At 38.4% G+C, this 26,969-nt stretch overlaps 1 protein-coding gene across 2 annotated transcripts in view; it reads right to left on the minus strand.

The window, feature by feature from the left end:
- The window catches only part of FBN2 (fibrillin 2), a 160,306-nt gene that overhangs the window by 60,673 nt on the left and 72,664 nt on the right, over positions 1 to 26,969 (minus strand). For both annotated transcript variants that reach the window (XM_051642419.1, XM_051642418.1), the window contains exons 18-25: positions 22,978 to 23,103; positions 19,626 to 19,751; positions 12,714 to 12,833; positions 8,199 to 8,336; positions 6,933 to 6,983; positions 5,273 to 5,398; positions 3,328 to 3,555; positions 931 to 1,056 (exon numbers count right to left, since the gene is read on the minus strand). In XM_051642419.1, coding sequence (XP_051498379.1) covers positions 931 to 1,056; positions 3,328 to 3,555; positions 5,273 to 5,398; positions 6,933 to 6,983; positions 8,199 to 8,336; positions 12,714 to 12,833; positions 19,626 to 19,751; positions 22,978 to 23,103 — 1,041 coding nt within the window. The remainder of the gene's footprint in view (positions 1 to 930; positions 1,057 to 3,327; positions 3,556 to 5,272; positions 5,399 to 6,932; positions 6,984 to 8,198; positions 8,337 to 12,713; positions 12,834 to 19,625; positions 19,752 to 22,977; positions 23,104 to 26,969) is intronic.

Raw genomic sequence — 26,969 nt, forward strand, 5'->3', positions numbered from 1 at the left:
GGAGAAGTTTTCTGACCTATTCTTGTTAGTATAGAAATAAAGTTTGCTAAATGCTTTTCTCATCAATGCAATCACTATAAAAACAAGGAAATCACCAGTTAGGGCAACATTAACATTCAGACCAACCTCAGTTAACATGCCTTACCACCCACACTTCATATTACTCAGACTCATTCATAGACGCCTGTGTGGTGTAACAAAACCTCCTTCATTTTGAGCACAGAACCACCCACAATGCAGGCATCCAGGTTCTCATAACCAGAAAAATGTCAGGCTTGTTTTCTGTTTCAGTGTTTCCAGGCAGTAAATAACAAAATATTAAACTTTTAAATTAAATGCCCATCTCTTCTTAACATTGCACTGATGTCAGAACTGCAGATGTGCCTCTGTGTGTGCTTTGGCTGTCAATCTAAATGAAAATTAATTTGCAGTGGAGTCTCTAAATTAATTTGGTAATACAATGAAAAGAGAATACGAAATGTAAATTAAGATAATCTATATGTTCAAATGTTGAACCTGGCTTCACTGGTAATATTTATTGACTTCTCAGGTTGTACTGACAGAGCACAACTGAGCATCTTTAACACCAATTTAAAAGAACGTATTTTTTAAAGAAAAAAAACTTGACAAACTTCAGATAGTTGGCCCTACTCTTTAAAAATTAAGCTCTTAAGAATTTGAATTAAATTAATGACATTAAGCTTCCAGATCATCATGTTATGTAACAAGTGCAAGTTCCTTTAAAATGCCCCAGGGATGTGGTGGAGTCCCCATCGCTGGTTATTTTCAAGATTGCCAGGTTGCCAGACAATCTTATCTCATCTCAGCTCTCCTTCTGTCAAACGGCTGGAGCAGATGATCTTTTGAGGTCCATTTCAACCTGGACTATTCCATGATTCTAGGACAAACTGGGGAAAATGAAAGACTTACCTGTACAGTTTCTTTCCTCCATATCTAGAGTAAACCCACTGTTACACCTACATTTGAAACTTCCAATCGTGTTTCTGCATTTACCATTCATGCACATACCAGGGAACACTTTACATTCATTGATATCTATGAAATAAGAACAAAAGAAAAGAGCACTGTTAAGCATAAATTTCTATATAATTAATGGGAATTTCCTGTTCCTTCTTACCAATTGTATTGAAGGACTACCATCCCTGGAAGACCTATGTCAGGGCAGAGACAGCCCTGAGGGACTGCAGCCTGCGAGTGACCTATGCTAGTGCAGGGACATGCCTGAGAGATTGGGGCCTTTAGATGACCCAAGCAGGGGCAGGCACATCTTGACAGACAGTGGCCCATGGAGGATGCATGCTGGGGCAGAAACACCTATGAAGGATTGTGAACCATATGCAACCCCTGCTGGAGTTGGGAGATCCCTGAGACACCATGACCAGTGAGTGATCCATGCTGCAGCAGGGACATCCTGAAGGAGTATGGGCTGTGGACAACACATGCTGGAGCAAGAGCACCCCCAAGGGCCTCTCTCCCACGGAGGAACCCATGCCAGGGCACAGGAAATGAATAAGAGTGAAGGAGCAGTGAAAGAAAAGGCTAAGCAACAAGGGGTGACAAAGAGGAACTGTCGCAGTGTTGCCAAAGTCCTGTGCTGCCAAATTCCTCATCCATGGAGGGCTGGAGACCAGAAAGGGTGCAGGAGAGGTACTGGGCTGAAGTTGAGCCTGGGAGTAGGGAAGAAAAGATGTTTCCCTAACTCTTGAGTTGTCGATGTTCTCTTTGCTTCTCAATACCCAGACCAGTAATTAAAAGTTTATGTTAAGTTTAGATCAATCAACCAAATTCAGGAAAATTCCATGTATGAGACTCTTTTGCCCATGGTGCCAATATATGCACTGAGCTGTATTTGAGCTTTCTAACACAATGAATATTCATGGTGTTCCTAAGACAACTTGTAAAAGATGTAACCTCTGACTGGTTGACTGGGTTTTTTATAAATTTAGATTGCCAAAGTGGTATCTGGAGCCCACTACAGAAAAGGGCAGGTTTCATTTTGTAGAATTATCAGATTAAATGTTTCACCTTTTCTAAATTTGTTTTCCTAGACAGCTGGATAACACAGCCTGTTAAAGGATCTTGCATCTGACAGATAAAAGTTATTAATGTGTCAGCCTCTCTCATATGTACCCCTCCAGCAGCATTTAGAAACTTGAATGAGCTTCTCTTACACTCTGTGATATAATTTGCTGAATTGATGTCCTGAATCAAGAATTATCTTTGATAAAACTTCTATCTCCTATGAATTAGTTTGAATGGAAGAAAAGTTTGGTGCAAATATGAAAGCAGAAGTAAGAAGCAAAATGTTAAAAAAAAACTGGAGTGGACAGGATTTTATTATTATTCAACAATAAAAAAATTATTATTGTTAATTAAATACATTTTAATAAAATGAGCACATTTATTATTATAAAATTCCTTCTTGTTCAGTAAATAATGACTGAACATTCAGAGCTTTGCTTGAGAGTAGTAACTCCTGAAAATCAGAGCCTACTTATGGTGAAGCAGATGTCCAATCTGCTAAAGTTTTCTCAAGCTCCTCAACATATTTCAAGACAAATGCTTCAGAATACACTCTTTCAAAAACAAATAAAACACTAAAACATATAAGGATCACCTCAGTTTCTGCATATTGAAATTTACTTCATCTCAGATCTCAAGCACCTAAAATATCTGAGATCTGACTTAGTAAGATTTTCCAGTCTCTTCGGTTTTGTTTTTCTCTACAGAAGGTAAAGCAGTAAAAACTGGACAAAAAACTTTAATTTACTTCTTTATCACTTCAGTTCCTTGTTATGAGTGCCCTCATAACTTTTCCTTTTAGTCACTGATTAATTCAGCAAACCATGGGTTCTAGAAAGAACCCATCTGTCTTCAGTCTCTTTCAGAGAATCCTGGACAAATTTTAGTAATATTTTATGTTTAACTTCTGGCTCCCTGACTTGATGGAACTTCAGCTGAACCTCAGCTCACTCTTTGCAAAGCACTGTCTTAGAAAAGGTGCACATTTTCTGTTGCTCTCATAATTTAGAGCTCTTCTCCCTTCAGTCCTGTCTAAGTCACTTCCTTTTCCTCCTTTTCAAATCCAACCTTCATATCTTTTCCTTTCAGGCTCCTGTAATACTCTTGAGCACCCTGCAAGCAGAGACTTTCCCACCTGTAAGGTCAGCTCTTTCAGGCAAACATTTTTACAACATCTCTCATCTCAAGTACATAAGAATCACAGCCACAAATCCTGGAATTTTCTTAGAATATCCACCCAGATGTACCTGTAATTTATTTTTAGATCTAAAAATTAATCCTTACCTTTATAAAACGGCCTGCCAGTTAAAATATCTCCCCTGTTGGAAAAGCCAGGACCTCTGGGGCACAGAGCCTCATATTCCTTGGTGCCAGGTTTAGGACACTGCTCGCAGTCGGAGCCCCAGGCAGCACCCACGGCGCAGCAGCAGGCATCCATGCGGAACTTGCCGGGCACAGACTGAATGCACTCATCTTCATCCCACCTCAGGTAGCACTGCTCCATGCGAACATCTGCTCATTTGACAACAACAAACAGGCATTTTCCCCTTTGCTAAAGCTTTCTCTCTTTCAGAATCACCTATTTCTGAGACATGAGTACATGTGATGCGCGGTTTCTGGGAGACAGATTTCTGCTAAGGACTCTACACTTCTGAACAACGCTCAACCATTTGAATTTGCCAATACTGCACTATAGCTAAGTTTCTAGACATCCGTTGTACCACGTAAAAGTACAAACATCTATTTACTTGGCTCTCAATATCAAGAAATATACAGTTACTCTGACACAATTGTGCTTTTTAGGTTTTCAATAGGACAGAAACACATCTTTCCCATATACAAATTGATTCGCATTCATGGTAAAAAAAAAGTAAATACGTACCTATGTTTGTATTATTAAATGTATTTAATAATAAAGGAATACAGGAAAAAACCTGCTGACTGTTGTTAGGCTTACTTTAACACCAGTTAGTAGAAGAAAACATGGTTTCCAGAAAAACTAATTATGTTCATTCTCAAGGTTCTCATTTTCAGAAAAGCAAGTCAACCAAAAGAGAGATCAACCAAGTGTGCAAGCAAAATCTGTACTTGCATACACAACTCTCAGGAAAAGCACCACACACCCATCTGCACACAGAAAAAATCAGATTTGATACATCTCACATACAGTAAAAAACAACACTAATAACCCATCTGGAAGCATCAGTACATTCCAGATTTCTCACCTATTTGTACTTCAGTACAGAAAAACAGTTTAAGATTTTTAGAAAAAATGTTACTATTTGTTTAAGAAAAAAAAAAATAAATTAAAAAATAGATTAAGTCTTCACACGCGAATTTCTACAACACAGCAGAATTTCTTTGCTGAAATTCCAAAAATCTGACAGATACTACCAATAATGGGAAATGGACAGTAGCAATTACAGCAGTGCTAGCAAAGATGTCTCTGATACTATAGAGAAAATTATTGGTAGTTTAATGCCCTCTAAGAAAAGAGAATTATTTTCAGTGTGTAAGGAAGATCACAACAACACACTGTGCCTTACAGAATAACTTATGGACATTTTCTAGAGGCTCCTGACATGACTGAAATGGATTGGAGGTCTAGCTGTATTTTCAAGATAATACAAGCATTAGTGTTTCACGTGATATGCTGGACTGGAAGTTAGGTTTTAGCAAACCTAACAGAACTCTTAAATGCTTAGTGCAAAAAAGCTTTGCAAGACCTAAAAAAACCACAGATGAGCTGCTGCACTTTTTCCATACATGTCCTTAAAAGCTGTGTAGTTTCATAATAAAAATGTACCCTATAAACATCTGAAGTTAAACTATTTAGAAGCAAGTATAAGAAATGGAAGCTGTTCAAAGAATACTCATGGTTTCTTGTGAACTATTCCACACCAAGATTATACTTCTAATTTCAGCCAACACACTGCTAATAAATGTTTGCACTAAAATTCTTGTGGATCATGCAGGAAATAAACATCTTTCAGAAACACATGACGTAGTGCACAATACTTGTGTTGCATACTAGAAGGCACATGTCTTGTAATATAAAAGGTATTTTTTTCATTAAAATAAGAAAAGGGAAAATGCCTTTAAGGGTCAAGGAAACCTGTGTCACACACCAAACACACCAAACATCCTTTCACACCCCTTTGAGAATAATTTTGGACAGCAACAGTTTTCAACACAGCTAAAAGGCTGGCAGAATTGAGGGCACTCTTACCTAAGCACACTCGCCCTGTGCCGTCCAGGGTCAGCCCCTCAGGGCACTCGCAGTGAAACGAGCCCCTGCTGTTAACGCACCTCCCACTGGAACAAACCCCGGGGAAAACGTCACACTCATTCACATCTGTGGGGGAAACAAAGAGGTGAGTTAGGTGCTAAGGTGATGGAGATAGCTGCAGCTTTATCGAGAAATTAAGCTACGTGAAAGGAAGGGAGAGGCTTTCCTCCATCCTGTGCAAGGGTTTTGTGGCATTCAGGGTGTATAGTGCTTGTCTCGAACAATCCAAGAGATAAACGATGGACTTTGGCACTCAGGATATCTGTTGTCTGTCTTGTGGCATCTGACAGTTAAACAACATTTGTTGATGGACTAAAGAGATGTCTCAGCAACCCACCTAACTGTTTTGCTTCCCCTCCTGCGACGAGTACCTGAGAAGTGGGGAGTTCAGTGTGGGACATGCTGAGATTGGAGACAAAGCAGTTCTACAGCTGGTGTTGGGAGCAGAATAGCCAGTGATAACCAGGCCTTGATATGAAAACCACCGACTTAGCAGGACAAGACAAAGAGTGCCAGTCTCAAGCCACTTCCTAGGACCGAACCTCCACTGCAGTAAACTAATCCTGTGGTGCCAGTTGTCTCAACCTCCTCTTTTGTAATGGCTGATCTCATCAGTTAGCCAAACAAAGACTACATAGCCCCTGGCATCATACCTGCCCCCTGCTATCTCTGAGGAGCACAGAGAAGATAGAAGGATTTTCTCACTTACTCAGGGAGAAAAGTGGGGGTGCAGTGGGCAAGAACTGTATAAAAATCTGGGACACTGTGGGTGCAGGGAAGCACTTCCCCACCAGGAACCACTTCCCCACCGACGACATCGCTGGATCGTGGTGGTAACTGTGCTCTCACTTGCTGTCCTCTGTGTCTCTGTTTTCTCCCTTCTTCTCTCTCTCTGTTTTCCTCCCTGTCCTATCCGCTCTAGGGACTTTGCTGTGTTACTCTAATAAAAGTTTGTTGTGTGCATGACATCTGACCTCGTTTGTGTCTTAATTTCACCATTTGGGATCACCTTTAAACTTCTTCTCAGGTCCTGCTGGACAATAAAGGGAGCAGCTGCCGTGCGGCTCATCCCGGGGGAGGAAAGGCAGAATCCAGCCGCACCAGCCTCCCGCTGCCGTGAGGGGTGTTAGAAAGCAAGGGGGTTCTGCCCCATCTCTCATAAGACCACACGCCAGCCCCGGTGCCCATTTGTGCACCCGATGTTGTGTTATCTTTGTTTTGTCCTGGCAAGATCGTAAAAAATTGCCACATACCCGAATACCAGATTGTGACAGGTTTGAACACTGTTCTGAACAAGTGTCTGGCTCAGTCTCATGGGACTCTTGCAAGATCTTCAAGTCACAGGGCACTAAGATGCCACATTCTCTCTTCTAAGATAAAATGATGGGTATGTCTGACAGAAAGGAAAAACTAAGGGGATTAAATGTATTCTGAATGAGCAGTTCCATTCTCTTTGTATCATTTTGATATTCTCCAACAGCATAAGGAGAACTGTTTGTGAAGACATCCATATAAGGTCAATAGGATTATGTCTGACAAAACCAACATATTAGAAAGGGGAAAAAAAAGGGACATGTTGACTAAGAAGGGAAAACTTCACCTTCACAGGTAACACCCTTCACTCTGGCAAATCCTCTCGAGCAAGCTGTGTCTGAAACCAAGGAAGAAAGATTTATTACTGCTTTAGAATGACAGAAATACAGGAGTAAATGATTTTAAAACAAATGTACCCTCAGGATTCTCAAATAATTTGACTGTATAAGATGGTGAGTGCTCCAGCCTCCATCAAGTGAATAGCTGAGGAAATTAAATTTTAGATAATTGCTTTCTCATGTGCTTTCTTTAATGGAGATCAGAATGCACAGCATCTAATCATATCAATCTCTGCACTCAGATGTACCTGGGAGGTAAACTTCCTGAAAAGTTGCCTGAAGATTTAAAGCTTTAATAATGCCAGTTATCACTAGAGGCTTTTCTTCCACTGTAGCTTAACAAAGATCTGAGCAAGGACATTACTTTAGGATGTGCATGTAAAATGTAGTCAGATGTAGTGATATGAAAGCTTGCTGAAATTTAACTACTTAGATAATAGGAAATTAAATGGCCAAATGTTCCTAGTCTGAGATAATTAGCTCTCTAGATTCATTAGTTTTTTATTACTTTTACCTGTCCAACCTGGCCATTCTGCTTCCTGGAATCCAAAGCAGAAACTTTCCTTGATGCTGCACTGCACAGTTAAGAGCTCTGTTGGATGTTGTTTGCACCATGCTTGTTAGATGGGATACATGTGCACACAGTTATTGTTCCAATTTAAAGTCTAAAACATCCTGACACTGGTTCAACTGCAAGTGGCATTATTCAAACCTTATGGGGAGAATATAGCACAGTGTTTTTTCCACAAACCAGAGCACATGGCATTCCTGTTTCCAACTTCTAGACCTAACTCTGTAATCCAATAGCAATACTATTCTGCAATCAATATTTGTACATAAACTGTGTTTGAAAACAGCTGGAAAAAGTGTTAACAAGCTGCAACATAAAAAGCCCTCAAGACTTTTATCAGGTATTTCACTTTACTGTTGTAGTCCTTACTTCCCTACCCCAATGCACAGTCTCTCTGGAGATAAAACATACATAATTATTAAAATATTTACTCATATGTTATTTCCTGGTAAATTCAAAGTTATTAGAATGATCTCCGACTGTGAAGATTTTACAAGTTATGCTAAATAAGACAACTTCATTTAATAGTTTTTTTTCTGTTGTCTGTTTTTTTCTGTACAGAAAATGATGATGAATCTGTCTAGTGGCTCCTCCTCTCTTCTCCCAGAAGATGCAGGGTACAATGCAGGATATGAGAGCATACCTAATTCACATCGCTCACAGGGGCTGCCCCAGGCTGCTCCTAAAGTAGCACAGCATTCAGATTTCAGGGTAGCACCGTTGATGTTGACTTCACAGCGGTTGTCTTGGATGTTAAGCCAGCAAGTCCCCTTCAGGCTATCTGCAGTGGAATACGAAACCATATGGAATTGTCACAGCAAAAATAACTGGCATTCCATGATCATGCCACCAGTAGACAAAGTACCAAGGAAGTACAGGTTCCCTTCTAAAAGAAAATCTTCCACCACAGTAGTTTTGTACACATTTTGGTTTAAAAGTGATGGAAAGTAATAGCGCTATCATTAAAAGTGAGCAATACAGCACACTGCTTAAGGCATTTTATAGGCCAGGTCCCACAGATAGCAGAAGTCCTCCAAATACTACAGTGGTTTTATTTATTTTATCTAGTGACTGATCAGTCTAAAATACAAAAGTTACAACAAAAACAGAGATCACAACCTGGGACTCCATTTTGCTGCTGACTGCCTGAACCACTGAGTTATGAAATCCAGGCCCTCTTTCTTCTCTCTCACTCAGTGAACCTTCAAGGTTGTCAGGAAGTGAAAATAGATTAAAATGTGGAGGATGAGGGGTGTGTTATATTATTTCAGGGGTCTGGTTCTGCTGGTGTGTTAGCTGTGCTTTGAACACTCCTGTTAGGTAATACTCCACACTTTGCTGCTGAGGGCTCAGCCTCAGCAGAACCAGCTCCTGAGACACCAACTGTGTTGTCAGGCAGGGAACCCAGACCAGCTCAGGGCAAACACCTTCCAGTAAGTGTCCAGCCACATCAGGCAGCACCTCCTGACTGCTGCCCAGCCTAGAGAGCCACTGACCAGAGCAGAGATTTTTCAGCCACAAGTGTTGTCTCTGCTGCCTGAAATCCTGTTTCAGGTACCTGAATCTTCAAGTCTTAAAACCTATGCTTTCAGTACCCAGATCACTTTTTAAAAAGTCAGGTCCTAAACCAGTGACGTGTTTTAAAGTTGTATCGACAGCACCTTCACTCACTACTTTTACAACGTTACACTCAAATGGTATAAAATTTCTTGAAGCAGACAGCAACCTTTGTGGTCAGTTGGAAAAATTGGACTGTTAAGATCTAACCCAGACTGGGAGGTCAGCCTGAGTAGAGTTTAAATGCACGTGCATATTCAGAATTCAAAGCTAAGCGAGTGGTCCAGATGAATTTAATGAGACGACTGACGAATCAGGAATAGGATTTGACTTTAGTATTTATGTATATTATATGTACAAAAAGCCAGACCCCCTACCAGGTACTGTTGATCAGGATTACTAATAGGTCATGTTTAGTAGCAATGTACTTAAGATAGAAACATTCCAGTTTGTTGTGGTTTGTTTTTTTCAAACACCTTCAACTTTACTTTATTTACAAATAAAATTGTCCTGTCATGAAATCATGGAGACCACAGAGACCACAACCTTTCTCTAGCTCAAGTAACAGGAAAAAAACTGGCCCAAGCATTGACTGGAATCAGCCACAAAAAGTGGGTGATGTACTTCATGAACAGTTAAGTGTTAAACACTTGAATTATTTGGGTTAATGTTGGTGTACAATGTGGAGCAGACCAGCATACTTAAACAAGGGCACAAACCAATGAGGGGTACAGAAGAGAGGAAAAGGCATCTTAGATAACACTCAAGAGTTGGGTTAACATAACAAGATCAAAGATGAAACCTGGACAGTCATTAGCTGCATCAGCTCTTAGCCAGTCATGGAATGGGCATGTCCCTGGTCATTCTATGACCCAAATTCAGGGATGACATGGGGACAGTGAATATAGCTGCTCTTTTATAACACATCCAGCTTTCTGTCCATATGTTGATGGCTCTGCTTTATGTTATCAAAATGTAAATGCTTTCATTGCTTTATTCACTCAAAGTTTCTTGAACATAATGTTACTTATTTTTGGAGGCCAACTTTACAGGATGGAAAAATCAAACTAATACCTCAAAAATGATTTAAACTATAGAATTTAGCTGGTGACTTCCCTCACACCAGCTGCATCTACATTATCCTGCCAAAGTCTGCTTGTCTTATCTTTTTTAGGCTATGAGTTAATTTCCTTTATTTTACATAATCTTTCTTGTCCAGATGAAATCTACATTGTGACATATGCTTTGGAGAAGAAGTTATTATTCAGCATCAAAGCATTCTTTCTGCTGCTTACATCTCTTTGATTCTGACTTGAAGAATATATGCATACTACAGGCAGATGGCAGCCTACTTACTGTGCACTGTGTGAATTCCACAAATCTTGACTAAAACAAGCATAAAAAGCATACATTAAGCACACAGTTCAAAAAGCACTAGAAAATGTCAGTGTGCAAGCAAAATAAATGCAAAATACGTAAAGATTTTTGCTGAATGTTTTAATTGTAATCACTGAACTAACAACTCACATCTGCTGGAGTTTTGAGCTTCAATTTGAGTGCAATCTTGTGACTTGAATTCTGACTGTAATTTGAGCAAGTAATTTTTTCTCTGCCCAAGAAAGCTCACAGAAAGAGGCAAATGTATCACATCTGTGCTCAATTTCTACAGGTAATATGGATGCAAATGGCTCAAGCCACATGGTTCTTCAGCCTTGAGGCTGGGCAGACTGAGCAAAGAAATTAGAGGAACTGACAGACTGAAGAATTCTGTCCACAAACCAAGAATATGCATCACTCATATAGTTACTCCATATAAAATGAGTATATGACCTAAGTACACAATACAGCAAACATCAGCAATAAGACTAAGGAGCAACAAACACATTGGAGCAATAAACTGTAAAAATAGAATCACATAATGTTATGTTAATCCTTTCTTATTCTAATGTTGTTGCCATGTGTATTTTAAGGAGGGAAGTAAGGAGGGAAGTAAGGAGGGAAGGGAAAGGGAAAGGGAAAGGGAAAGGGGAAGGGAAAGGGAAAAGGAAAGAGAAAGAGAAAGAAAGAGAAAGAGAAAGAGAAAGAAAGAGAAAGGGAAAGGGAAAGGGAAAGGGAAAGGGAAAGGAAAAGGGAAAGGGAAAGGGAAAGGGAAAGGGAAAGGGAAAGGGAAAGGGAAAGGGAAAGGGAAAGAGAAAGGGAAAGAGAAAGGGAAAGAGAAAGGGAAAGAGAAAGAGAAAGGGAAAGAGAAAGAGAAAGGGAAAGGAAGATTCCAATGGAAACAATTTGCAAAATACATTCAGAACAATATGAGAACATAAGATTAAAACTAAACAGTACAAAAGAGCATGTCATAGTGTGGTCATATCAATAAAGTAGCACAATGTTAAAAAAGAACAAAAAGAATACTAAACCTTACTGGCTAGTGATGGTACAAGGAAACATAAGAGAAAGCTTAGACACAAAAGTAACAGTCACCTAAAAACATATTAAGGCATGGACAGACTCCATCATTAAATGGAAACTTGAGTCTTTGCATTCAATATCCTGTCTGAAGAAAACCTTGGCAAGGCAAGAAAGGTGAACCAAGAACACCAAACAATTCCATCTTAAAATAAAAGGAACATTTAAAATTAGCATAATTCAGTTATTTATGACATTCCAATACAATTTATCACACATATCCTAAAATTACTTCAATTATGTTACACAAATAGGATGAAACAATGGCAGCTTGTGATCACCTGAGAAGCAGAGATGCCTCCAATCCTTTTGAGTTTTCTTGGAAAGGCAAGGCAAAAACTGTTAATGCATGCCTTCTAAAGATAATACCAATGACATCTTGCAGACAACTGTTGCTGCTAGCTCCAACAAAATCTGTGCAGTGCTCTGCTTTTTTTCAATGCAACAGAATCTGAAAAGGATGCTAACATTATTTTTATATATTTTTTAATTTATTTATTTTATTTGTGTGTGTGTGCACATAAAAACCAAGACAATACACATCTGTCTGCTCCAGGGGGAGAGATTCTTACAAACTCAGATCTGTTTTACTCACCTTTACCAGCTTCCTACAAAAGAGGTAACATGTAAGGTTATGCTGTAATGCAAAAGCCATTCACATTTCCTATTATCTAGGAAAGTCAGTCTTACCAGTTTATGAAAATCTGACCCCTAGAAGCTACATGCCTTCCTACCACTATTTGAGTAGATGTTCCTCTCTTGTAGCAGATTTAAGAGTGGCCAAAGCACTATTTCTGCTTTACATTTTCTCAAATACTAAACTAATCACCTATAGGTTTACTGATACCCTCATTCTCCCCAAAGGACAAGAGAATTTCTACTAAGGTATCTCCACTCTCTTTCACCAATCACTATCTGTTTTGCACCACTTCCACCATAGTTTGGACATCCTCACAAACTATGTTTCTCTCAGTCTCAGTTCCTGCCCCCATGGAAGAAAAGTTTGTTCGGTCTTACCTACAGAATTAGACATACTGTCTGCTATTGCCCAAATGCATTGTTTTCTTGCTTCATTAACCAATATGATAAACATTTTTCAAGTTAGTAAGAAAAAGGGAAAGTAACAGCAGGAAATACCCACCTATACATATCAGTCTTGTAGAATCCAGCTTGCTTCCAAGTGAACATTCACAGCTGAAGGACCCAAGACTGTTTCTGCAGGCCCCATTGATACATGGGTTACTTTCACATTCATTTATATCTAAAATCCAGAAGCAAAATACACTGTTAGAACTATGATGTGCTGCTGGAAAATATTGTACAGTATAAGCACTGCTAGGGAAGCCATTGTCACCCTGTACTTGGCACTGGTGAGATCACACCTCAAGTACTGTGTTCAGTTTTGGGCCCTTCACTACAAGAAAGACATTGAGGTGCTGGAGCATGTCCAGAGAAGGGCAATGAAACCAGTGAAGGGTCTAGAGAACAAGATTCATGAGAAGCACCTCAGGGAACTGGGGTTGTTTAGTCTGGAGGAAGTTGAGGGGAGACCTCTCTCTCTCTACAACTACCTGAAAGGAGATTGCAGCAAGGGGCTGTTGGTCTCTTCTCCCAAGTAGCAAGTAATAGGATGAGAGGAAACGGCCTTGAGTTGCACCAGGAGAGGTTTAGATTGTATATTAGAAGAAACTTCTTCACCAAAAGGTTTATCAAACACTGGAACAGGCTGCCCAGGGAGGTGGTTGAATGACAATCTGCACAGGTGTTCAAAAGGCTAGATGTGGTGGTTAAGGACATAGTTTAGCATGAGACTTGGCTGAGTTAAGCTAATGGTCACACCTGATGATCTTAGAGGTCTTTTTCAAAGAGAATGACTCTGTGGTTCTGTGTGATTATGTGATTTTGAAAGTGTTGATTAAATGGCTCTTTTCTACACAGATAATAATTCCCAACAACTTGGACTATTAACTTCTCCAGCATCAATTATAACCATCCTGTGAGAAAACAGAACTCTTTTTTCATAGAATGCAATGCATACCCAGCCACAACATGCAGTGCACAAACAAAGGCCTCATTGTTTCTGTCATTTATGGCTCCTTGAGGCTTTGGAAGAATTAAGAAAACGATGTCAGAAGCAAAATATTACAATGCTGGCTGTGATTCTCTAGTTCTGGAAAGCATTCAAGAAATAGGAGCTGAAACTGGAATACTATAAGTGGTACTTCCCTCTAGACCCTAACTCCTTCTATTTATTTATCCCTGTGAGTTTTTTAAGCCTGTTCACATGTAACAGTAGGATCCCTGCAGAGAGTATTACTTGCTGTTTGTTTTTGTTTTGGTTTGGTTTTTTTAAGTGAAATAAGTTTTAAGATTAAAATACTAGCAAATTCTTTCAAAGAACAATTGCAGTTGCATGTCCACCATTTCTTCCAAGCAATTTCATCTTTTTTTTGGGTCCTGAATCAAGTCAAACATTCTAATCCAACCAGACAGTTCCATCAGTGGGCCAGAAAAAACCTCTTAAGCTCTTGCTTACTTTTCCTAGTAGTGCTTGAGGAATATTAAAACAGCCTGATATAAATTAACTATAAATTAATGCAGGATGCAGCTAAGCATAGAAAACTTTAATAGTATCAAGAGATTATTTTAAAGACAAATTAAAATATCTTCCTTATGTTTTAGAAGTCACGTGAAGTTGCCTTTTGCTATTTGGTATGTTTTGATGAATCAAGCCTTCATTGACATGCACTCTTTCATGATAGTCTGGGGTCACAGGAAGGAGTATATGTTTAAAATACTCACTACACTATGTATACATTATTATTTGCCCAGAAACCAGCAAACACAGGAAACTCTGAACTCTGCCCTCATGCCAAAAGCAAGCACTTAATTTAAAAGTCAATTTTTTAGCCCCTTTAATTAATGAAATTACCTACAAAGAGCAAATAGCACTTGTTCTCTAACTCTAGCAAGTTTTTGAATAGTGTCAGAACTTTACATTTGTGAAGTCTACTCTTAAATTTGTGGATTACCCAGCTTACACATGAATCATACACAGATGCAGAGATGTCAAATCGTATCCCGTCACAACAGCATGTTACAGGAACACACACACACAGAGGTTTGAAGGCTGGCTGCACTGGGCTATCTGCGTTGGCAGCACCCAAGCTGGAAAGCCCCATCCTACTATGGGCTGGCAGTCCTGTAGCGCATTAGGCAGAGCTTCCAAATTTCCCTGCAAACAACATGCTTAGACACAGTTGGTCATGCTGTCTCTGTTTGTGTCCTGAGCCAGCTTACCATGGAGAATTCAGCCCTGTGGATGAGCAGGTACAGCTAGACTGGGTCGAAGCTCTAAGTCCCTCTGTATCTGAGCAGTTAATCCAGAGGCGTGGCTGACATGTATCTGCTCTGCAGCCTATCTCCTCTCTGTGAATACCTTTCACACTTCATTAACTAAAGTTTTATTATCCAGGGTATACTGCATAAAAGAAACATAAATTCCTTAAGGTCTATATAAGGTAAAGACCCTACTTTTGGTATCAGAAGTCACAAACCACAGCTGCTGGGGATGTCAGAGTATTTTTGGAAATTAATGTTGTGTACTTGCTCTGTTTTGGGTCAGAAGGATCTTCAGTCAGTCTCTGCATTTATGTTTTACCTTTTATGCAGATACTCTCTGTCCAGCCAGTTGCAAGCGCTTTTAGCTAAGATGTGACTTCAGAGAAGATCCCATGAAGGACCAGGCATAATCTGTGCCACAGAATCTTTGCAGCTTTTGCACCCTAAAAATAGTCTCCATTGAGAACGTGCAAAACGTGACTTAGAACTTGGCCACATCTGAGCACGTTTCCAGAGTGAAAAGGAACGATCCTGACACAAAAACTACTCAAGACATTTCAAGCTGCAACAGCATAGAGGAGCAACAGCTTTTTCAAGAAAAGTCACAAGGTTTGTATGCTTCTAAATACACAAACCAACATTTTCTTAGACATCAACAAAAAGGTTTGTATGCATTTTTTAAATGCAAAATGAAAACCCAGTCTCACTCAAGACATCCAGTAAAGAAAATTACAGTGCTTCAAGTCTACTAAAGATGTTTATAGCTGAAAACAAGTGATTTTAATGTAAAGTGTCACAGGATTTTTAACAGCTGGTAGTCCAACCACACACAGGTCTGAACATACACAACTAATGTCCAAGGTAAAATCCTGTAATAAGCACAGAGCTGCCACTACCCAAAACATCATTTCAGTCATATTCAGAATACTAAAAAATGCATGAAACAAAATACTTCACATTTATAGATATAATACCAGGTTATCATGCCTGTCTTTAATCCTCCCTGACACTTAGAAAGTGTCAATTATTTTTTTTTTCTTTGAAAATGTATCTTGTATTCTGGGTTTTCAGAGTTAAAAAGAAACTCAAATGTAACAAAAAATAGTTGAGAGCCCCACCTGATTGTCACTGTCCCCAAAGCTACAAAGATAAATGAGTAAGTAGGGATGGAGAGGTCAAAGCATCTAGATTTCAACACCTTATCAAGAGCAAAGCAGCTCTCTTGACTTCATGGGCCATGTTCTTCATTCTCTGCCTGAAGACTGAGAAAGGAGAGAAAAAGACTCAAACTGAGCATATGGTGGAGCAAAAATGGGGAAGAATGGAAAGGTGATACACCATTGTCCACATTCTAGACTGGGGTAACTGCCTGTCCATTTCAAGCCAAAGTCAGATAATCTAGTCTAAATCCTCACTCAAGTTTGCATTAAATATGTTCCTTGGCAGAACAGCTGACTCAATCTGTCAGGTTGCTGCCATCCATAGAGGACATTCTCCTTTTACCTTTCTCCTTCTTTTTCTCCCAGTCTTGCTTTCTACCCTTCTCAATTGACAATGCCAGCCCCTCACTGATCCCATAGACAAATAGTCATTTTCCACGTCCTGGGATGAGAATGGCAGAAGGTGGTCACCAAGACCAGAGGTGAGAGAAGTATCACGGAACCAGGCTGCTCCTCATTTCACCTTACCCTGATGCAGGTGAAGGATTACTCTTTCAGTTTCTCTCTAAGGGGCAGAAGGAGGAAGAGCAGCTTTCACTGAGGATTAGGTTACCCATATCTGGAGGCATTAATTTCTGGCTGTTTCTAAAATGATGTTTCTAAAATGCTCTATGCCTCTAACCCTGAAAAAAACAGTTTGTTACTTTCTACGTTTCACATATTTCAGCACTATGCTAGGGAAAAAAACCCAAAACAACAACAACAAAACCCAAAATGGTCTTGTATATTAAAAAGTTTATAATATTATATTAACTACTCCACAAAGCCATCACTCAGGAAAAATAATTTTAAAATAGTTTTTAAAATAATTAAAAGATTAATGCACTTCAGCACTAGTGCTCTGCTGAATCAGGTAAAAAAGTATCACAGGAACAATGCAAACAAACTCCAAGTATTGTTTACATACACCTTATTATAATAGTAAATGGCAATTTTAACAAGACTGAACAAGAAACAGATTTTTAAAAATAAAAGTAATTATATTTATCAGGTGCTTTTAAAAAAAAAAACACACTTTTTTTTTTTTCTGAAGGGAAGTGGGTGTACATTATAAATGTCAGAGAAACAAAAATTAAAACAGTCCACTGTACTTTCCTGGAAATGAACTTCAAAGCACATCTGGTTTATGTTTAACTAGTTATGTCACTGGAAACATAATCTAAACCACAAGAGCTTGTTGTAAAAATCTCAACTTTCTCAGACTCTGGAGCCTTAACCAACTTCCCCCACTCCCCACAATAAACTGATAAAAAATTTAAATTGATTTATAAATGAAAACAGTCAAGAGTTTTGTTGTTTGTTCACAGTTACTAATGAGAGTTGTATTAATTACAAATATATTGTGAGTAATATGCATCAGATTATTTCAGAGCACAACACAAAGCTTCTGGCTATAGCAGTTTTTTTACAACTGCTGAACTTGTAACTCTACAATAAATTATATAGTGTTCCTTTGAAAACATAATTTGGACTGAGATTAATCTATTCCTCTACTACCCCACTCAACACTAGAAAAAATATAATACATTTAATAAGTTTTATAGACAGTTTTATGCCAAACCCTTGCTGATCAGCTTTTTTACCTGACTCCCAGATTTGGTTTGCTATGTCATGATCCCCACACTTCTAGGACAGGAGGAAAAACACTGCAATGATTATAAGGACATCCAGGAGACAGAAAAGATTACTTTTTTCCTAAGGCTGTGGTGGCTCAATACAAGCAAGAAACAATTCTGGTTTTGCAGTTGACAAATCCTGATTTTGAGCCTATATATTATTAACATTGCTAATAGTATTACAATTAAAAAACAAATTTAAATTTTGTATTTGAAAATCTAGATGCTTTTTTTTTTTCAATAGTTTTTCATTCTCCCATCTCATTCATGTATGCTTTGGTCAGTGTTATGCTCTGAACTTGATGATCTTTTCATGTTGGTAATGAACATCTCCATTTACCATACTATACCAATTTTTCTGTGTAGAAGATTCCTTAAGAAACACGCACATTAAGGGCACATTGTAAGCTGTTTCCACAGCTAGCAATCTTTCAGAGCACAAAAACTAAACATACCAACAGACTGAAGAGTAAATTTCAGATGAACACTGTGGATGGGTACAAGGCACTGAGGCAACTTAGCAGAGGGAGCACTGTAAATCCACAGGGGTACAATATAAGAAAAGTCCTAATCTGAACAAGTGCTACTAATTTGTAACATACAGAGAGTGAAGAAATTTTAACTTTTAAAAGCAACCTCTGAAACGTACACATACTAAAATACAAAGGAACAAAATTTATTTTGAACAGAAGGGGTGAGGAGGTGAATGATTTGATACTGCCAGAATTTAAACCATTTCATGAGATGTTTTGAATGTAAACACGTTCACCTTTCAAACAGCTGGAGACACTCAAAACACTATTGCTGCTCTCACCTTGCTTGCTTCCACTCCTCTGTTGAAAACTGGCAAGGAGCATTCATGTGCTCCTCACCCACTTCAGTGCAAAGATAGCCTGTCCAGCATATGCTGCTAAGGAAATGGTTTCACTTAACCTGACTGATCTTACACAGCAAGAGTGATTTACAGAGTGCTTCCACTTTCCCTTCAATATGTTTGTTTAGCTGTATGGCAGTAACTTCTGTCTGATCACTAATAACAAGCAGCTCAAATGCAAGACTATATATTGTAAAAACTTTCTAATGATAACAAGTATTAACAGATCATGGAACAAAATAAATAATAATGCAAAAGATCAGTAAAATTCTGCTACTCTGAATAACAATTTAAAATTGTGATGATAGCTAATTATACTATTTTGACTTTTCTTTACAGCCTTGCCTCATTTTTTCTGTAATGGAAATAGGGGAGTTGGAACTCAATGATTTTTTAAGGTCCCTTTCAACTCAAAAAATTCTGATTCTGTGATTCATTAGTCTCCACTCTGTAACCTTTTCATTGATCTAACATCTGTGTTCATTTGTAATATAAGAAAGTAATTTTAATGACACTGTAAAAATAAAGGACAATTTTAGTATCAACAGGCAGATCTTGCAATTTGAACATCACATAAAACATCACAAACACCAGAATTTGATTTAGAATTAAGAATTGCCACAGACTGAAGAGAGTAAAGAAAGAAGAGACTCTTGTGATCAAAATAGATGCATTTCCCCAAATAACAGTCCTCGTGCCCTGCTGCATGATCACAGGCAATAACCTATTCCTTCTTACTCCAGCTTGAAAACATTTTATCTAAGGAAAGGGAAACATTTTAATATAAAAATGAACTGATAACTTTGAAAGAAATTCAATGGCAAGACCCAACACACTAAAAAACATTGCAGAGAAATTACAAGTGGAATGCAATGTTTTGTGTAGTATCTTAGTTCTGTCTTTTCCTCTGGTATTTGTTACCATTCTGAATCTTTTCTGATCATTCAGTTTTGATGTTACCTAATAAGGAAGAAAATTAACACAACTTGCAGATTTTTCACCTTCACATGTGTCTGTCTCAGTGCTGAACACATAACCCTTTGGACAAGTGCAGCTGTAGCTTCCAGGGGTGTTTCGACAGAGCCCGTTATCGCACAGCAGCCCGTTCACTGAACATTCATCAATGTCTGCAAAAAGATGAGTTAGACACACCAATGAGTGCAAATGCCATGAGAAGCCTTCACCTCCACAAGTAGCCCCCGTTGCTTTCTACAGCAACAATTAGGTTGTTGAATATGCAGTCTTCTGCAACCATGTCTGAGAAAGGAAAAATGTGAATTCTCAGTATCAAAGGTCTCATTTATTTTTACGTTCTTATTAGAAAAATTTTGTTCTGCTTTTACACTTTTTCATTAGCAGGCTTTAAAGATACTTCATGCTTAGTCTTAAAACAATAATTACGTCTTCCTTGGGATCTTTGCCAGTTGTATTACTGTATCACCATGAAAATTTCACCATCTCTTTGCTTTTAAATTTTAATTTCTTTTTTATTAACACACTGTCAACAATGTGTTAAGAGTACTATTCTAATCCTGTCTAATGGGAAAAAATGATTTTGTTATTCATTAATACATTAATACAGGTGCAAACTGGAACACAGGAAGTTCTACCTAAATACGAGGAAAAAACTTCTTTACAGTGAGGGTGACCGAGCCCTGCGACAGGGTGACCGAGCCCTGCGACAGGCTGCCCAGGGAGGCTGTGGAGTCTCCATCTCTGGAGACATTCAAAACCTGCCTGAATACAGTCCTCTGTAAAGTGCTCTACGTGATCCTGCTTCAGTGAGAGAGTTGGACTAGGTGATCTCTAGAGGTCCCTTCCAACTCCAGCAATTCTGTGATTCTGTGATTAAGTGAACATATATATTAAAATCTAAATGGTAGTTAATGTCTGGCAGATACCTTAAGAGTATATTGTATTTTTAAAAAAGCCCTATAATTAAGATATCAATCATACTGAATTGGAAAAAAAAAATAAACATCACTCCCTTAACTGCTCTTACATTAACTGCACATCATGCTAATAAAAAGCAGTCAACCTTCCTCACTGTCCCGTTGTCTGTTTTTAAAAAGAAAAAAAGGTACTATAATTTTAAGCTACTTTAATGTCCATCACATGTCACAAATACTTAAACTTACAGACCCATACTGACAGGATAAGCCATGATAAGCCTGACACTTCATCCTGCTTCAGGATGTCTCCTATTTTTAGACTACTTAACTTTCCAACTTAACATTGTAATTGAAATCTTAAATGAACTAGATTTTTTAAAGAGTTTAAAAATGAAGAAAAAAAAAAGCAAGAATGCAATATAATTACAGTCTGGAGGCTTTGGCCTTTCCAACTAAATTAAATTTTTCAATGCTTATAAATTCCTTTAGGATTCAGACAATAAAGTCTAAATTTCCCCAGACAATGAATCCGAGATTTAAGTTTGGCAGCTGTAAAGAAGCTCTTCTAAACTAACCTGTCCTTAATCTAACCTCATATGATTTTAACTAAATAAAGGAGGGTGGAGTTGGAATTTAATATTTTCAAGAGCAACAGACTGTCATTTTGAGCTTGTCATACAATCCTTTAACCCAAACTAGAAGTGTTATTAACATATTATTTCCTTAGAATCTCACAGAATAACTTCAGATTTGGACTGTAATCTATTGTGATATGCACTGTCAAAACACAGAATGATATAGCTCATTCTCTGGAAACACTTAGAACTGACAAAAATACTGGCTGCATTCTGTATAATGACCATTTTTATTTCTTGGCCATTCATAATCTGCATTCTTAATTAAGACAGTTCAACCCTTTAACTGAGTATTCATAATTTAATTATTTTGTGCCAAAATTCTCCTATGTAAGAATAAATGCATCTTTGCAGTCAGTATGCAATTTTTATTTAATATGCTATATTTTTATTTAAATAAAAACCAGATATATACCTATACTAGCATTTACGTAATCCCAAGTGTAACTATATACATAAAATCTCTTGCCATAAAATCCATTTGGAAAAGGAATATTATGCAAAATATTTTTACAAACCATCCATAGATTTCTGCAGCAGTGTCTTTCCTGCCAAGAGGGCATTTAGGCATTTAGGGCCTTTAGAAAGTAACTAACTGTAAAATTCTTTAAGTCAAGCAGATTAAAAGAAACACTTTTATTACTTTGTGTTTGCTCTGCATCAATAGGTAGGAATGTTTGGTATTAAAATTATACCACAGTTATATAGTCCAGGTTTTCCCTACCAAAAATGGTGGGGTTTTGTTGACCACAAATACCAGTGACAGGAGAGCAGTAATTCCCCAAAATAAACACAACACATGGCAGGACAATACTTAAGACATTCTAATGGTTTCAGATAGGTTTCCATTACCTTTTAATGCCAACACAATTGAAATTTCTGTTTCAAATTACAGGACTATAACAGGACTACAAGTGATCTTATAGTACAGTGTGCCTGTGGTATAATGCATTTTTTTGGGATTTAAGGATTGTTAAAAGAAAAAAAAAAACAAAACCACAATGGAATTTCATGTATGACCATGAATAATAAAATTAATTGGAGAGAATGAAATATACAAAAAAGTATCTTCTGCTGGGTATTCCTAGACATTTGCAGAAAATCTATCTAGATACTGCATCAGTCTGGTATAAACCTAAACCAAACAACGAATGCCAATTCAGATTCTGAAGTGAATCATTCCTGTATACCGGTCAGCTGAGACTCTGAAGAACAAAAGAATAACTGTTACACTTGAGGCCAGTGCTCGGACATGAGTTATGAAATGCCAAGAGTGGGCCACTGCTTCCTACACGAGCTGGAGCTTCCAGAAATCAGAGGACTGAGTGTGCAGCCATCCATTCTGCTGCACTTGTGTAACTCAGGGACATCATGAATTACTGCACACCACAGAGTTTGTGTATGCAGGCCACTAGTAATCATTCAATATGGTAATGACATCCATTGGTTAAATTTTATTGTGATAAATCTTGTTAGGAGCTGAAGGTCATATTATCATCCAACCATGAAAGGGACACATTTTAGGTGGTCTTGACAAATGTTGTACATTAAATATAATGCAAACTGATCCTTGCTTGCAATGATATCTCTTGTTTATACTTCCCCAACAGCAATACCCCCATGTCAAACAATACAGAACACCACCAGTTAGAATATTAGCAATGCAGTGACTGAAAAAAGCAGTCTCATTAAGAGATATTTGTTTGTATTTTCATTGTAGATTTAAGAAGCAGACATCCTGCAACCTCAATACTGTCAATTCAAATTAGCACCAACATAGTGATGAATTATTCAACAATATTAAAAAAAATACTCAAGCAACTTACCCACACAATTTCTTCCAGAAGCATCAGGCTCATAGCCACTGTTACAGTTACAACGATAGCTGCCACGTAAGTTTTCACAAATTCCATTGGAGCAAATATCAGGATCCAATGCACACTCATTAATATCTGTATTAGCATAACACAGAAGATAACCAGTTACTGAAAGATATGAGAAACCTGATCCATTGATATATGTGGACAACATTTGACTCACTGGATGTTAAGGCTGTTATTTGGTACAGCCAGAAAACTGAAAGAAGAGATTACTCCCATAGTGAGGCCAAGCCTGCAATACAGTGTCCAGTTTGGGGCCACTTCATAAGGTTCACAAAGGCCCTCTCTTCAAGCCTGTCAAGGTCCCTCTGGATGGTATATCTTCCACAGAGTGAATCAACTGTAACACTCTGCTTAGTGTCATCTGCAAACTTGCAGATGCACTCAGTCCCACTTCTATGTTATTGCTGAACACATTAAATAGTATTGGTCTCAGTATGGATCCTTCAGGGACAATACTTGCTATTGCTTTCATCTTGGACATTGAGTCATTGACCATAACTCTTTGCACACAACTATCCAGCCAGTTCCATACTGGTCCATCCACCAAACCTATCTATCTCAAGTGGAGAGAGAAGAATGTGGTGGGGGGCTGTATTGAAGGCCTTACAGAAATCAAGACAGATTATAACTGTAGCTTGTCCACTGGTGCAGTCACTCCATCACAGAAGGCTGCTAGATTTGTCAGGCATGATTTGCCATGATTGGTGAAGTCATGTTGGCTGTCTCTAATCAGCTCTATCTTCCATGCTTCCAGGAGGATCGACTCCATGATCTTACCATGCACAGAAGTGAGACTGACTGGTCAGTAGTTCCCAGGGTCCCCCTTTTTACCCTTCTTAAAAATGGGTATGAAATTCCCTTTTCTGTACTCACTGGGGACTTCACCTTACTACCATTTTTCAAATATGATGGAGATTGGCTTAGCAACTACATCCAACGTTTTCCTCAGGACCCTGGGATACATCTCATCGGGTTCTATGGACATGTTCAGGCTTCTTGGGCGGTTTTGAATCTGATCTCTGCTGTGACAGGAGGGATTTGTTCCCCCAGTGCCTGCCCTGGTGTTCAAAGACTTGAGAGATAAGGGAATAGTGATTACCAGTGAAAACTCAGGCAAAAAAGATCACTGAGTACTTCAGCCTTCTCCATGTCAGCTGTCACCAGTTCTCCTGTCTTATTTATCATGTTTTTGTGTGTGTACATTTTCTTGTAATCTTCCTTTTCTGACCAAGATACCTGTAGAAGCCTGATGTATTCTTCACATTTCTTGCAAAATTCAGCTCCAAGTGCATTCCCATGCCTACACATTTGGGTAGTGTCTATGTATTCTTCCCAGGATACATGTTCCTGGTTCCACTGCCTACGCACTTCCTTCTCACACTTGAGTTTGACCAGGAGGTTCTTACTCAGCCATGCTGGTCCCCCTGCCTTCCTTGCCTGATTTCTTACATGTGGGAATCAAGAAGTCTTGCAAACTAAGGAAAATGTCCTTAAAGAGCTGCCAGCTCCTTTCTGCTCCTTTATCCCTGAGGGCAGTTTCCCAGGGGGTCCCATCCACTATTCCTTAAACAACTGAAAGTTCGCTCTCCTAAAATTCAAGGTCCTGGCTTTTCACTTGGCCCAAATTCCTTAAGATAATGAGTTCCCCCAGGGTATGGTCACTGCAGCCCAGGCTACCACAGTCTTGACCTCACTAATTAGCTCATCCATGTTGGTAAGCAACAGGTCCAGCAATGCTTCTCCTCTGATAGGGCTGTATATCACCTGGATTAAAAAATTATCCTCATTGGGCTCCAGGAGTCTCCTAGACTACATAAAGCTTGCTGTGCTGTTTTACAGAAGATTGTTAGGGTGATTCAAGTTTCCTAGCAGGATCAGTGCCTGGTGTATGAAAAGAGGTTGAGGGAACTGGACTTGTTTAGCCAGCAAGAGGGAAGATGAGTGGGTCGTCCAGTCGCATTCCATGATCTTAATAGATGGTTACAGAGAAGACAGAGACAGACACTTCTTTGAGGTCCACAATGACAGAGCAAGAAAGTTGCCAGGTACAACAGAGGATATTTTAACTGAACACCAAGAAAAAAAATTCTTCCCCATGAGAGTGGTTAAGCACTACAGTAAGCTGCCCAGGAGGCTATAGGAACTCCATCCTTGGAGATTTTCCAAACTCCACTGGGCAAGGCCTTCGAGAAACCTGATTCGACTTCGAAATAACCTGTCCTCTGAGCAGAAATTTAGGTTGGAGGACTTCCAGGTATCCTTTCTAACCTAAATCAATAAGGAGCTATGTGTTTCAAGAATACCTTCATGCAAAAGATTTAGCTTGTTCAGTTGTAAATTATTAGGTGACACCAATACTCTTCCTAGTAGACTAGTAATACATAGGTCAATACCAGAGCATACTCAGTCTTATAAATATTACTGAACTTGTTAGAAATTCAATTTTTTTCTTAGGTTGACAGGACAGGATGATGAATGAGATATATTTCCTGAACTTACAGTTTCACATAGAATTACTGCTGTAGATAGAAAATTCCAAAATATTCCTATGAACTGGAAGAACAGGAACAAGCTAGTTTTACTATTTTTTTTTTCCTTTGAGGAAAAAAGGACTTTTCAATATTAAGTTATTTTTTCCCATTTAGGATCTGGAATTGGCAAAGAAAGTCCCCCAGTATAAGCAGTAGCAAGAGTAGCAGCAAGAAAATTATCTGCACAGTCACTGCACAAGATGTACAGAAAATACTAGGGTTTTCTTTAGAAACCTAAACAAAAAGAGAATTTAGCTGAGCCATGAACACCCAAGAGACTATAGTCTTGATCACACAATTGGTAAAGGTCACAATTGGTTTTACCATTTTAGTAAGAAACTGTATTTTCTACCTATCCAAAAGAACAGATAACCTCCCTACAAGACTACATGCAAATTCTTATGGTAGGATGCAGTTTGTACAACAATATTGTGGTACACTGCCACTACTTCTCCATTAGATTAAGAGATTCTCCAACTGGACCTTGTAAAATTCACTGAAAATTAAAAGAATTTATAAACTCTTTGGATTTAAAATTACTTGTAAGTCTGGCAACATGTTAAGCAATGAGCTCATAGAGAAGAAAAAATGTGCATATATACTTACAATACTGAACAGAAACAGAATTTATTATAGTACTATTTTTAAAAGTTATGTAGGCTGCTACTAAGTATAATGATCAGAGGGTCTCATTCTTTTCCTGTTGAACTGAATAGGAGCTTTAATGATGACAAGGATAAAAATCATATAAATTAAATGACTGGAAATATTAAATATACAGTATCTGCTTTAATTTACCGGCACCTTTATTAACTCGTCAGGGAACTGTCTAGCAATAAATCATAAAACTGTGTTCAACCATTCCTTTTTCAACTCACTCCTCTTGTTTGGCAGCTTGCAGCGTGTATTGCCTCTCCTTCAGCCTGGCTCAGCTATTATTTTTAAAATCCCTCTATCTGTGGTGCTAGGAAAAGGAGCTGGAGCTTTACAATTCCCAGTAGTAAATGCAAGTGCCTGCTTTTAGGATTTTTTTCAGGAAGATGTCTTTTTAGTAAGCTCCCTTCCAAGTCTAATTCACCAGAGAAATGATCCCTCCATGGAAATGGTCCGTGTAGTGAACACTGGACCTGGAGTAAAAACCTGCTCTATTTCTATCCCAGCTGGCTGAAAATCAACTGCAAACACAAGTGGCTCCCATCAGTCCCAAAATGAGGGAGAACTCTCTTAGGTCTACTCTAAAAAAAAAGGAATTACAGGTCAAAGCTTTACAATTTATTTATTTATTTTTCTTCTCAGGATTAGGCAAAATCCAGTGTTGTAGAGGATGAATTCTGGCCTTTTCTTTAGACAACACCTAACCATTTTACTTGATAATGAAAACACTAAAATCAACGTCATAATCTT

This window comes from Apus apus, chromosome Z (assembly GCF_020740795.1).
Source record: "Apus apus isolate bApuApu2 chromosome Z, bApuApu2.pri.cur, whole genome shotgun sequence".
Lineage (NCBI taxonomy): Eukaryota > Metazoa > Chordata > Aves > Apodiformes > Apodidae > Apus > Apus apus.